Here is a 12,474-nt window from a genome sequence, read left to right as displayed (position 1 = left end):
GAGTCTAGAGCAGCTTGTCGGGCAGCCCACCTGGGCAGAGTCGTTCGGCTGGCAGGCTTGGCTTACCTGTAGAAGGCCAGCTGGAGGGCCACCTGGATGAAAGCGTCAGGACTGCATTTCTGCTTCTTAATGAATGTTTTCCCAAAGAGGTCAAACTTATAAACAGTGAAGTCGAGATTCTTCACTATTCTGTGGAAGAAGAAGAAGAGGTGTTATTGCATGCAAAATAGACTGCACGCACCACAAGATCTAACCAAGGTGCTCAAGCTTGGTCTACGATCCAGTGCTCTGGAAGGGGAGGACGTGGTCCTTACCCACTGGGAACATATTGGGTGTCAGAGACAGGTCTTGACATATGGAAATGGCAGAGGGCATGCCAGATCAGCTCCTCTGAGCTGAAGAGGAGGCTTGGCCGGGCAGGGCAGTGGCCCCATTCTGGTGGGGGGGGAGGGGGCCCAGCTGCAGGGAGGGGCATAGGGGCATGGAGCCTGAGAGACATTTGCATGTGCAGGGAGAACACTGCCCACAAACAAAATCCCAGAATCCTGTTGCCCACAGAAGTGGGCCTGAAAGAGGCCATTCATCTGACCTGTTTGGGAATATGTGTCCCACATCCTCAGATTCTTCTGGCATCCTGGCCATTCTGCCAGACCTGGCACACAGCCTTTGCCCAAGGAAAGGCCCATTTCTCAGATGGCTGTAAGCTATTATCTCTTCACAGAGACTCCTCCCTGTTTTACTATGAGAAGAAATGCCTGGGGCCTCCCTGGTGGTCATGGTCACCACGGCGAGGGCTGCTCGTCTGGGCTTTGCTGGTGACTGTAAACCCATTTTACCCAGAAACAACTGTTAAGCCCATGAGTCACTGTCAGAGTAACAGGTAGATACCCTGAGTCTATACTGAGACCCTTGAGCACTTGTCTCCCCCTCCCAGTATTGGCCAGTCTCCTCCTTCATAATGAGTTTGGGGTCTGGGCTGATTGTCCACTGGAGCAAAGTTTGGCAGCGTCCACATCGTCTGTCCACTGGCTGTATGTGAATGCAGAGCCCTGGGTAGGCAACCTCAACCCTCCACTCACACACTTCCACAGGACTCAGATGCTCTCTGCCTGCTCAGCTCTTGGTGGGGCCGTGCCAGGTTCTTGGGACCCAGGGAGACTCACCCCTCAGTCCAGCCTGTTCGCCAACTGTCTCTGGGCAGGCTGAGCTCATGGTCACACGGCCACCCGGAAACCTCTCACTTGAGCCCTGCCCACTCAGACCCTGCCTCCTTCCACAGGCAGCTCGGGACTCCCGAGGCTCCTCCTGTTTTCCCACCCTCAGGCCTCTCCTGGCTCCCCACCTCTGGGAAGAGAACCTCGGGGACCCCACTCCGATCTCTGAAAATGAGTGGGCATCTTTCTCCACCCAAGGATGCCAGCCCACCAACTCACTCTCCTAGAGGCCTGCTCATCCCAGAACAGCCCCGTACGGTTGAGATATCAGCACCATTTGTAGATGAATACTCGAGGCCTCTCCTACTCTCCCACATCAGCCAGTCAGCCCCCACAGCAGCTTGCCGCGGACTGGTCCTCCCTACCCTCTAAGCCTGGCCATGATCTGTCCTGCTCACCACGCTCTTCCCACAGTCTCCTCACTGGCTCCTTGAAAACCCCTGCACCCCTGCACCAAACCCTCCAGGGGCTTCTCCCCACTGCAAGACAGCATCCAGGCCCCCATAACACAAGAACAGCAAAGCTCTTCACAATGTGGCCTCAATTTCCCTTTAGTGCCTCAGTTCTGGCCATTCTCTCACTTGCTGGTTTCCAAACCACCCTGCATCTTGTATGAACCTTCTATGTACAAGCTTGAACAAGCTGCCTTTCTCTAGCTGCCTGCACCACAAACTCCTATCCATCCTTCAAGGCCCGTTTTGCAAAGCCCTCCCACAATGTCCTGGTAGAATTCCACTGCTGTGTCCTCTGTGGGTTCAGGCCTGTATGCCTTTCTCTAGTTTGGGCACCTGTGTCACACGTGTTTTGGTCTGGGAGGTCTACCTCCTCCACTGAAGTGTGGACAGCAGGCTCTGTGGCATATTCATTTCTGTGTCCCTAGCCTTTCCACAGTCCTAGCGCATTCACATGTTTGATGAATGAATGAATGACTGAATGATGCTCGCTTCCCGAATGAGGGAATGAACAACCAAGGGCCAGATCTAGTTGCCAGCCTGCAGCTCCCTCCACAACTTGGCACTGTGCCAGTGTGCCCCCCCCCCCCCCGCCCCAAGAGGCCCACGCCCATCCCGGCCCTTCTGCATGGGTCCCATTAGGGACTGAACTGCCTCTCTCCCCTTGGGGAGAAAGGCCCCCTTGTCACATTGTAGTGTAAATTCAAGCAAACTGAAATAGCTTGGATTCAAATGACCTATTCAAACCAGTTGTTTATTACTCCCCCCCCCCAAAATGGGGGGATGATTTCCCCTCCTTGATTCGGCTCAGTCAGGTGAAACCCTTGAAAAAATAGCCCCATGTTTGCATTTTATGGAAATGATGGAGACTTCAGCAAGGTTATTTCCCCGAGAGTTATAACTCTCCTTTAGTTTGACTACATTTCCATGAGGAGGTAGGCGGGGGGCAGAGGTGGGTGAATGGAGGCAGAGAGCTGGGGTCTTTGGAAACTTCCAGGGGGCCTCATCGTCCCCGGTGGAGGGGGTTGGGGTAAGGTGGGCACGGGGTGACCCCAGAGCATTGCCCTTAAAGAGGCTTGGACTTTCTACCGTTGAAGTTTTTCCGCCGAGGAGGCTAAGAGGCCTTGAATTTCTGGAGAGCATTTCCAACGCAGCCTCCTGGGGGCCGGGAGCTCGCTGACTGAGTCGGCCCGGACCAGCTTCTTGCTGCTCTTCACCCTGCAGGCACAAAGAGGTGACAGCCTACGGCCCTGGGAGCTGAAGGCTGCGGACATCAGTGCCTGTCCTGTGCGGTCATCCTAGCTGTTGGAGTCTCAGGGGGTGTGAGCTGCCTGCCCCTGGATCCACTGCACAGATAAATAGACTGACGCTCAATCAGAGAGGCCACCCAAATGAGCATGTAGCAGAGCTGGGATTCCAACCAGTTCCGCCTGACTCCAGAGCCTGCTATTTCTTTTCACGTTTTCCTGCTCCACGTACACTTGGAGAGAAACTGAAGAAACAAACTGTGTTGTTTGTCTATGAGGGTTGGCATGGGCTTTTAGGGATTCTAAAGAGCTCCTAAATCATAGAAGAGATTTGGAACTTAGATTCAGGGAGAAGATTCTGGAAAGAGAGAATGAGTAAGCCATGAACGGAGGAAGGAACTCAGTGTGTTTAAGGGATAGCAAAGCCCTCAGTCCAGCCAACTTGGAAGCTAGGGAGAGAGATCCAGCCCAAGGGGATGGAAGGAGGTGCAGCTCAGAGACCTCCCCTCCTCTCTGCTGGGTCAACAGTTGGCCCAGCCCTGACTCGGAACAAGCACTAGGTATGGGTCTGGACTTCCCTGGGCCAAAGCAGATGTTCCTTTTTGGCTAGGAATTCTTGGCCAAGCTTCTCCCTAACCGCCCTAAACCTGATGTCCTGTCTGCCCCCTCTGTCCGTGGCAGATAAAGTGTCTGATGATGTCAAGCTGATTTTCGAATCCATCTTTTGCTAAGACACTTTCCGGACTAATGCAGCCCCCCGGTGGCCACCCAAATTTTTCTTGGCCTAGCTTGGCAGCCCCTTGGCAGTCTGGCTTTGGCTCCCATGGCTGCTGCAGAGGGGCCCTGTGCCCAGACTCACATGTGCTTGAGCAGATGCTCCGTGCACTGCACCAGGACGATGCCGTCAAACGGGGAGTGTTCGCACACCACACCACAAGTACCATCTCGGCCCACCACAAACTGTAATAAGGAGAGAGGTGAGTGGACGTCAGATAAGGTCTGTATTTCAAACTGGCCCCTTGGCTCCAGGCCAGGTCTCCCTGGCCTCTCGGGGGGACCTCTCCTCCAAGGACACCAAAGCACATTATGTCCCCAAAAGAATGCTATATGAAATTGCCATGGCCTGAGAACATGGGGGCCTCAGGACAGCTCTATAATGTGACCTCCTTCCCAGAAATGTTCCCGGCAGTGAGAGCGGAGCCCAAGGTTTCCTGGCTAAAGTAGCTCGGTGATTCCTAAGAGTTCACACTGAAGCTGTGCACAGTTTCCTTAGGTCATGGGCAAGTTCCATTGGCTTCTGTTAAGCCTGTGTCCCCCCCCTTCAGTGTGCCACAGGGGCCACAACCCTGTACAGCTTTGTGTGAGTATGTGTCTAAATGGACCCTGTGCGTTTGGCCCCCAGTAATTTTATTCCCAGGATCTAGACCTGTGTCTACCGCATAGTAGGTGCTCAATACTTTTGTTAAATGAGTGAATGAAAGATAACGATCCGATTTGGATGGTGTAGGGATTCCTAGGGAGAAAGAAGTTGTCTCTTGATGGGAGTGAAGGAAAGGTGTCTCTGAGGATGCTCCACGAACTTCTGCCTGGGCTTCGAGTCAGGGACCCGGATTCCAGGTCTGCCATGGCCACATGCCCTCCGCGGAACCGTCGACAGGACATTTCAGCTCTCTGGCTTCAGTCTGCTCCCATTTAAAATGGATCCAATAAAGCCCAGTTCACAAGATTGCTATGAGGATTAGAGAGAAGGTATAGGAAAGGTCCACAGGGACTGTAAGGAGTTTGTAAAGGGTGTCCTTAGCTGACTTGGAAAAGGGACATACTCAGCATGTACAGAAGTCCTGGGAGAAAAGAATGAGCAGAATGAGATTTGATTGTTAAAGTGTAACCCAGATAAAGTGGGGCTCCCCATAGCCCGGCTCGGCACAGCATCACACTCAAGAGAGTCTAGTCCACCATCCATAAACAAGCCAGCAAACAAACAAGCTATTGACAGTTTTCTGATGCTCTTCCGGGGCACTGTAACACTCGATACACACGTGAGCTGACTCTCCTCCTGTTCTCCCCTCCAGTCCCTCACATAGTGTCAGTGGCCCGAATCTTTACTCCCATTCTCCAAACAACCTTCCCACATAGTCTTTCTCAAAACTCATCCCTTGCAGTCTTTTCTCTTTTCCCCAATGTCCCCTGCTTCTCTGTCCTGAGACTAGCTCTTGATCGTTCAGCTCAGGTCCCTGGAGCTTGTTTGGCTTCTCCAGCTCATCTGATCGTCTGTCCTGCCTGTGAAAAGAGCCTGGGGGTGGGCACAATCACCCCCATGGGGCAGGAGGGGAAGACTGTGCCCTGCGCTTTTCTGTCCTTGCCACTAAAACAAAAGGGAGGAAAACAGTGCCTTTTTACAACCACTACCGAGGCTTCCTGTGCTTCTGGTCCTCTACATCCATTATATCATTTTATTCCCACAGCTGCTCCATGAAAGATTACAAGCCATTAGCACCACTGGTGGGGGCTAAAACAGCCAGCGCAACAGCAAGTGAACCCATCAGAAATAGCAGAATCAATATGCAAACCAATAAAAAGGATAACCTGCAGAATATAGGGGCCAGAGAAAGAGAAAAATGAAATGCTTATCAGTGGGAGCGATGCTAGCCCAAAGCATAGCGATCGTTGGCTATTTAATATGGTCATTGTGAAAGGGGGGGAAAGCTTTAAAAATAAACAAGGTTCAATTCAGGATTGACACACTAGAGAAAAAAGGCTGGAGGAACAAGAATGAATGGGCCCAACCTCTAACTTCATCCGCACCTGCATGAGAATTTCTCTCCAGGCCAAAGTGAATGTCTTGTTACTGAGTTGATGTCATGTGCATGAAAAATATAGGAATTGCTTTATTTCATTGTATGACTTTCCTTTCTGTGGAGATGCTGGGCTGTCCTATTTCTCAGGGATGGAGGGAGGTGTGTTAAAATGGCCAGGCAAGAGTGATGGAGATTCAGAAAAGCTGGCATCCCTGGACATCAGACACGACTCTTGCTGAATGCATTGGCGATGGGTTCAGGGGGGCCCCGGGGATGCCCCCGCCTTACAGTGTGTGCTAGGAGAGGGGGAGTGCGATCCAGGTCTGACCCGGAGATCCCACACGCCTGGCACAGGCTGTAGGAAGGTTGGGAGTTTGGGCTGGGTTTGGTCACTTGCTCCCAAGAAGAGTTCTGGCCAGCCCAAGGGCTGTCACCAGTGGCACATTTCCAGCGCCTTTGGCTCCCTTTGTCCCGGATGCAGCATCCTGGGCAGCACAGGCCAACAAGTGAGCCTGCCAGGCGTGAGCACCTGCTGGCTCAGGCTGCTGGCCATGCCACTGGGGAGGCTTACCTGCAGGGATTTGTCATACCAGCGGTTCGCCCCATTCTTGCTGCAGCCTCCACCGTGAAGGAGCTGAAGCGCCCTGTTGGTGTCGCTGAGTCCCACGCCTCCCGGGGCGTCCAGGCACACGAGGCAGATGCAGCGTTCAATCATATCCAGCGCGTCCCGGTTGGTGGAGTCTGCAGGCCAGGCAAACAAGGCCTTAACCCCTACCCTCCAAACCCCAGGCCTGAGGTCCTCTCCACAGAGCCCCACACGCCGCAGGCAGACACACACGGACACCCAGCCCTTGAGCCAGTCTTGACTCCTCTCCCAACTCCGGTGGGTGGGCCGTGGAGTCAGCTAGACTCTCCTGAGCTTCTGTGCTAATCCCAGCAGCCAGTTCACTCTCAGGGTCTCTGCAAGAGTCCCACTCCCTCTTTAGCTGTGGCCAGATCTGCCCCCAGATGGGCGGTCACTGGGCCTGCCTGTCAGGGTGAAGGGGGCTCACGCGGGGCCTTCTCCATGGACATCAGACCCTCAGGCCGGCCTTTGCCAGGGGAGGAGCTCCAACTCCTCCATCCAGCGGTGTACACCGCCCCCACGGTGGCCCTTGAGAGCCACATCTGGCACATAGGCATGTTTGTTTGTCCCGAACTAAAATTCTTTTTTTTTTTTTTAAGATTGTATTTATTTATTTGACAGAGAGACACAGCGAGAGAGGGAACACAAGCAGGGGGAGTGGGAGAGGGAAAAGCGGGCTTCCCGTGGAGCAGGGAGCCCGATGCGGGGCTCGATCCCGGGACCCTGGGATCATGACCTGAGCCGAAGGCACATGCTTAACGACTGAGCCACCCAGGTGCCCCAACAATCAATAAACTGTTAATGTTGCTTTAGAGGAGTGTGCTTGCTGGGCCCATAACTCGGTGGATGAGTTAGAATGGTCCCTGTCAGGCCTCCCTTAGCCCTTAGCCCTTAGCCCTTCTCACTCCATGCTTGTGTTTGGCCTCTCCCAAACTAAAATTCTTAAACATTAGAGGCTGAAATCTAAAAATCAGTCAATTTCACATGAAAAGCTGAAGTAAGGGAGTCAAGGTGCTGCTCTCCCTGCCCCCTGCCACCTCAGCGGTTATTCCAATGCAGAGCACAGATGGAAGGGCCAGGCTGCCTGCCCCAAAATCATATCCAGCTGAGCCCATTGGGGCCATTTCAGGCTTGGGGAACTCATCAGGACAAAGAGGCTAGGAGCCACTGAGTTGTGCAGGAGACGTGTCACCAAGGCAGCTTGATTTCTCCATGGGGGACATTGAGCATAGGCTTCTTCCCCAAATAGAGCTGGGCCAGCCGGATGGGCTGTTCCCCAGGGGGCCTTCTCCACCTCCACCACCTCCTCTATCCAGACTTTTGGGCTAGATGCTGTAACAGGATGAGGTGCAGGGTTACCTCTCCCCCACCAAGCCCCAGAGTATTCTGTGCATAGAGGATGGGGTGCAAAGTATTTGGAGGCAAGGGGGGCACTATGGGGCAGAGACTGCTAGCTGCATATGGCAATATCCATTCTCCCTTTAGTCACAGAGTTTCTGGTTTTAGCTCGGCACGGGGAGAACCAGAACTAAAGCTGCATTGCCCAGGCTCCATTACAATTAGGAAATTAGGAATCAAAATTCTGCCAACAAAATTTAGAAACACTATATGACAGCTTCCAAGAGACTTCCTTAAAGATAACTAGCATGTGCTCTTTGCCCCTCTTCCCACCTTCCTCTAGCTACTGCTTGGAACACTGGTGTGATGGTTGGACCTCTATCCTCCATTTTGGATGATATGGATGTGGGCCACAGCCTTGCAGTGATGGAAGAATCCTAGCCACCATGTATCAGCTCTGATGGCTTACTTCTGGTATACGGCAGAGAGAGAAACCTCTGTTTTCTTTAAACCACTATTATTTTGGGTTTTCTGTCATATGTGGCCAAATCTAATCCTAACTTATACCATCTGGTGATGTTGGTTCACATTCTCACACTGCAAGAATTAGCTGGAGCTGAGAAGCTGCACCCTTGGTTTACATAGTCCTCTCTCATTCATTCAACCCCCTTGTTAGCTGTAGGTATTGAAATCCAAGGTTCCTGTCCAGGAGGCTGTCAGAGAGAAACCTTCTGCAGGCTGAGAAGCCCTCCAAGATGACAGTCAGGACCCTCCCTGCTCTCTCTTGTCCCATCAAGGCAGGCACTCGGGCAGGTCCTGGTCCTGAGTGCTGGCCCTCCTATTTCCTGTAGTCAGCCCAAGCCCAGGCACACATACCTCTCTGTTCCTGCCCTTCCCCTCCCCTACTGGGATCCCACTTACTGCTGAGTCAGAATTCCCTCTTTCGAAGTCCCTGGTTCTGAAGGCTTCTCTTCTTCCGGAGCCTCAGGTCAAAAATTATGCGTATCATCTCTCACAGCCATCTGAAATCTGCTTTCCTGAAGTCCGGGGAATGTGTGGGAGCAGGTGTGACTTCCACACCCTCAGGCTCAGGGTCTCTGTTCACCAGCCAGGTCCTGCCTATGGGCTGGAGCCAGGTACAACAGTATCTTCCCTAGTCAGTGGGAAGCTGAGTCCATACACAGTCCGACGTTGCCAGTGGGGGCCTGTCCTTCCTTTTGTCCAGCTAGGGACCCAGGGGGGCCTCGATGAAGTCCTGTCTGTTCCTCCCTGCTCTTGGCCTCACCCGGACCCTCACTGGGGCATGTGGCGACTTCCCCCTCCCAGTGCAGTCAGCCTTGAGTAGGGCAGTCCCTAAGACTCTCCCCTGGGCCTCTTCAACATGTGCTAGGCACACAGATGCTAAGGCCACCTGTGCTGTTCCTTGCTCTGTCCACGTGATTTCTCCAGTTCATGAGAGGTGTCCATATATAATCTCATGGAAGAGAGTCTCCAGTCTCCACCCATCCCCTTCCTCCCTACTCTTGCAAATCCCTCTCACAGCAAGCCTTCCCCTCTGGGAAAGAGAATGACAAGCAAGCCAGCCCATCCTTGGGTCATCTTTTCCCCACTTCCTGTATAGAATGAGGGTTTGGAGAACACCATACTTTCAGGACCCCTCTTGATCCCGATGGAGCCAGGATGACTCCTCATCTTCTACATGGCCTCTTGGGCTTTCCTGGAGTCTGATCAACTCCAAGGCTTTACACCATGCCCTGAGAATCTAAAGGTAAAGGCAACCCAGTTGAAGATCTGCAGAAATTCCCCTTCCCTCTGCTCTTCAAGGATGGTGCATTCACTGTGTTGCCATCTTCAACCTGAAATGACTTCTATTGCCCATGAGGTTGAGTCTAAACATGGCCCTTTGGGTTCCATGGCTCACCATGCTGCCCCTCTGGGTCACCTCCCCTGAATCCTGGCATGGACCTCTTGCCTCGTGCCTCTCTCTGGACACTTGGGCTCATTCATCTCTTCACCATAGCATAGGATGTCTCCTGGATAGGGGTCCTTCTCCTACTCTGCCTATCACAGTTTCACTCATAAATTCCTCCCAAGCTCCCTGAGCCTTTAACAGGGCTGGCCCTATGCCTGGCATGGGTAGGAGCAGCCCAGACAGAGCTTCTGCCCTCTAGAACTCTTCACACCCAGAACACACTAGCTGCTTGCTCAGTACAGACAAAGAACCTCTGCTCTGTCCACCAGGCTGGCCTCGTACAGCACCTGGGTCCAGGGCTGGACCAGTCCCCTCTATACCCCTTGTCTCTTACCACACTGTGCATGCCCCTACAGCACGTGACACTGCTGCTGACCTCAGACCTCCCCATGCTTCAAGAAGTCACTGCCAGTCCAGCTCCAGAAGCCCTGACATCCTCCCCCATGTCTGTGAGCTTGCAGAGGGTGGGGGTGGGTCCCCAGCCCAGATGGGTACAGGAAAGTGTCCATGGCTGGCAGTGGACTCAAGCGTAGGGTACATGGACAGGTGAGGCTGAGATCTATGTATGCAGGTCAGAGAGGGAACCTGGAGAAGCCCAGCTGGTTTGAGGGTCAGAAAACCACTACCTTTGGGGCATGGAGCCTTGTGGGATGGGGGGGATGGTGAGAGGTTGGGAAGGGATCGAGATATGGAAGGGATTCCTTACCCTTTGCAAGGCTCCTAGCCCTGCCCTTCTCTGCTCTAATAGGAGTCCCTGCCAATGGCCCTGGTGCCTGGCACTGCCCTGTGTGCTCTTCTGGTGTTTCTTTTGGGATTCCAGGGTGGCTGGAGACTTCAGAGCATGGGAAGGTCTTGGCCAGGCTGGGGTCAGATTCAAATAGGCAGAGAGGAAGGGAGAAGCATGTCAGGAGGGAGATAACAGTGCTAGAAAAGGTTCTGAGCACTGGGCTGTAGACAACCAAGCTTGTGGGTGGAACGTGTGGGTGAGCAGACCACCCCAGGCTGCAGTTCACCCCCAGATTGTAGGTGAAGGCATGCCGGATTTAGGTGAGGTTGAAGAACGCAGTGAAGTGATGCTATTAGCTAGTCTTTGTTGAGCACCTAATATGTGCCAGGCATAAATCTAAGTCTTCATATTGATGAACATGAGATAGGCAGTTTCATCATCCCCATTCACAGAGAAGCTAAATGTCTTGCCTAAAGTCACCCAGTAAATTGAGGGAGCTAGACTTGATCCCAGGCAAGCAACCCCAATGCCCAGGCTGCAAACAGATCATCAAGGGCTGTGAATGGCAGAATCGGGAATATGGGCTCCATCTAGTAACAATGAGGAGCCACCAAAGGATCTTGGGCAGGGGTTGATGTGGTCAAAGCAGAGTCTAGGAGGCCTAGCAGCCTGGGGAGGGTGTGGGCCTGGAGGCCAGTTAAGGGACTGTGGGCAGCTCCAATGCTGCTCATCTAGGCCCTGTTGGCCATGTCTCAGTGAGCTCTGAGAGCCCAGGCTGGGTAGCTGCCTATACCAAAATTTCCTTAGAAATAGCCCCAAGGCCAATGTGGAGTGGGCAGGCCTGTCTAGCCAGGATGCTGGGGAGCTAACACATAATCTGGGCAGGAGAGTGGAGGCTTGGCACACTCCTTCCCAGCTGGACAATTCAAAGCTGACAGCAAACAAGGACAGCTCCCCAGGCATCAGTGCCCCAGCCACCTCCAGGCAGGAGCGAGGGACCCCTGAGGAGGGACTGAGCCATCACCATCACGGGCAGGTTGTGCAGGGCCCCAGAGTTCAGTGCCAACCAACAGTAACCAGGTCCTGGCTCATTAGACGGGGTAAAATGGGAGCAGGACAGCAGAGCTGGGATGCCAGGTGGCCTTGTAAATGAACTCCCTGCATACGGGTAGCTGATCGGTCAAAGGCTGACAAGTTTATCATGTAAGGCAGAAAATGAACTACACTCAAACTCATCCACCATGACTCTGGCCCAAATGTAACGGAAACAGGGGGTGGTGGGCTGGAGGCATGCAGCAGGAGCCTTTTGTCTTGTGACTCTCTCATCGAGCACATGGAGGCTCGTTTAATGTGGTCAATCAATCTTCCTCAAGGAGCCCCTGCTTAATAGTGAGAAGTCGGAGCTGAGAAATAGGAGGAGCTTGCTCTGCTGCCCACGCATGGGGAGTTGACAGCTTCGGTGATGTGGAAATTCCAGAGGCCACAAAGCCTTGGAGGACCCTGAAGCTTCTGTTAGAGACTGAAAGCTTACAGACTGTGACTAAGGTGAGCAAAGATGAAAGGAACACAGAACCTCTGTCTTCGGAGGGTTGCAGAAATCAGGTGCTGCTCCCCAACACCTCTACCTGTGTGTGTGTGTGTGTGTGCACATGTGTGCCGCACGCGTGCGTGAGCGCGCACACATGCACACGCTCAGAGCTCTATCTTGGACACTTGCCTTCTCTGGTCTAGCTGGGAAGTTGGCTCACTCAGATTCCTACTGTCCTGCCTCACATGGTCTAGGGAAGTGGAGGCACTAGGCTCCTTTTCCGGGGCTAAGAGCTTTTTTTTTTTTTTTTTAAGATTTTATTTATTTATTCATAAGAGACAGAGAGAGAGAGAGAGAGGCAGAGGGAGAAGTAGGCTCCCCGCCGAGCAGGGAGGCCGATGCAGGACTCGATCCCAGGACCCTGGGATCATGACCTGAGCCGAAGGCAGACGCTTAACCATCTGAGCCACCCAGGCACCCGAGGCTAAGAGCTTTGAAACCTTTGTCAATTCCATCTGAGGATTTTTCTTCCCCAGATGAAGGGATTGTATCTCCTTTGGGGATGGAAATCTG

At 53.1% G+C, this 12,474-nt stretch overlaps 1 protein-coding gene across 1 annotated transcript in view; it reads right to left on the bottom strand.

Moving 5' to 3' along the window:
* Window positions 1-12,474, bottom strand: part of CHAT (choline O-acetyltransferase) — a 46,118-nt gene that overhangs the window by 12,115 nt on the left and 21,529 nt on the right. Inside the window, exons 7-10 of the mRNA XM_021699909.1 lie at window positions 6,283-6,452; window positions 3,773-3,873; window positions 2,756-2,884; window positions 67-189 (exon numbers count right to left, since the gene is read on the bottom strand). Of these exons, the coding sequence (XP_021555584.1) occupies window positions 67-189; window positions 2,756-2,884; window positions 3,773-3,873; window positions 6,283-6,452 (523 nt within the window). The remainder of the gene's footprint in view (window positions 1-66; window positions 190-2,755; window positions 2,885-3,772; window positions 3,874-6,282; window positions 6,453-12,474) is intronic.

The sequence above is a fragment of the Neomonachus schauinslandi genome, chromosome 6, assembly GCF_002201575.2.
Source record: "Neomonachus schauinslandi chromosome 6, ASM220157v2, whole genome shotgun sequence".
Taxonomy (NCBI): domain Eukaryota; kingdom Metazoa; phylum Chordata; class Mammalia; order Carnivora; family Phocidae; genus Neomonachus; species Neomonachus schauinslandi.
Note: the sequence above shows the minus strand (reverse complement) of the source record. Positions and strands in the feature narration are given on the sequence as shown.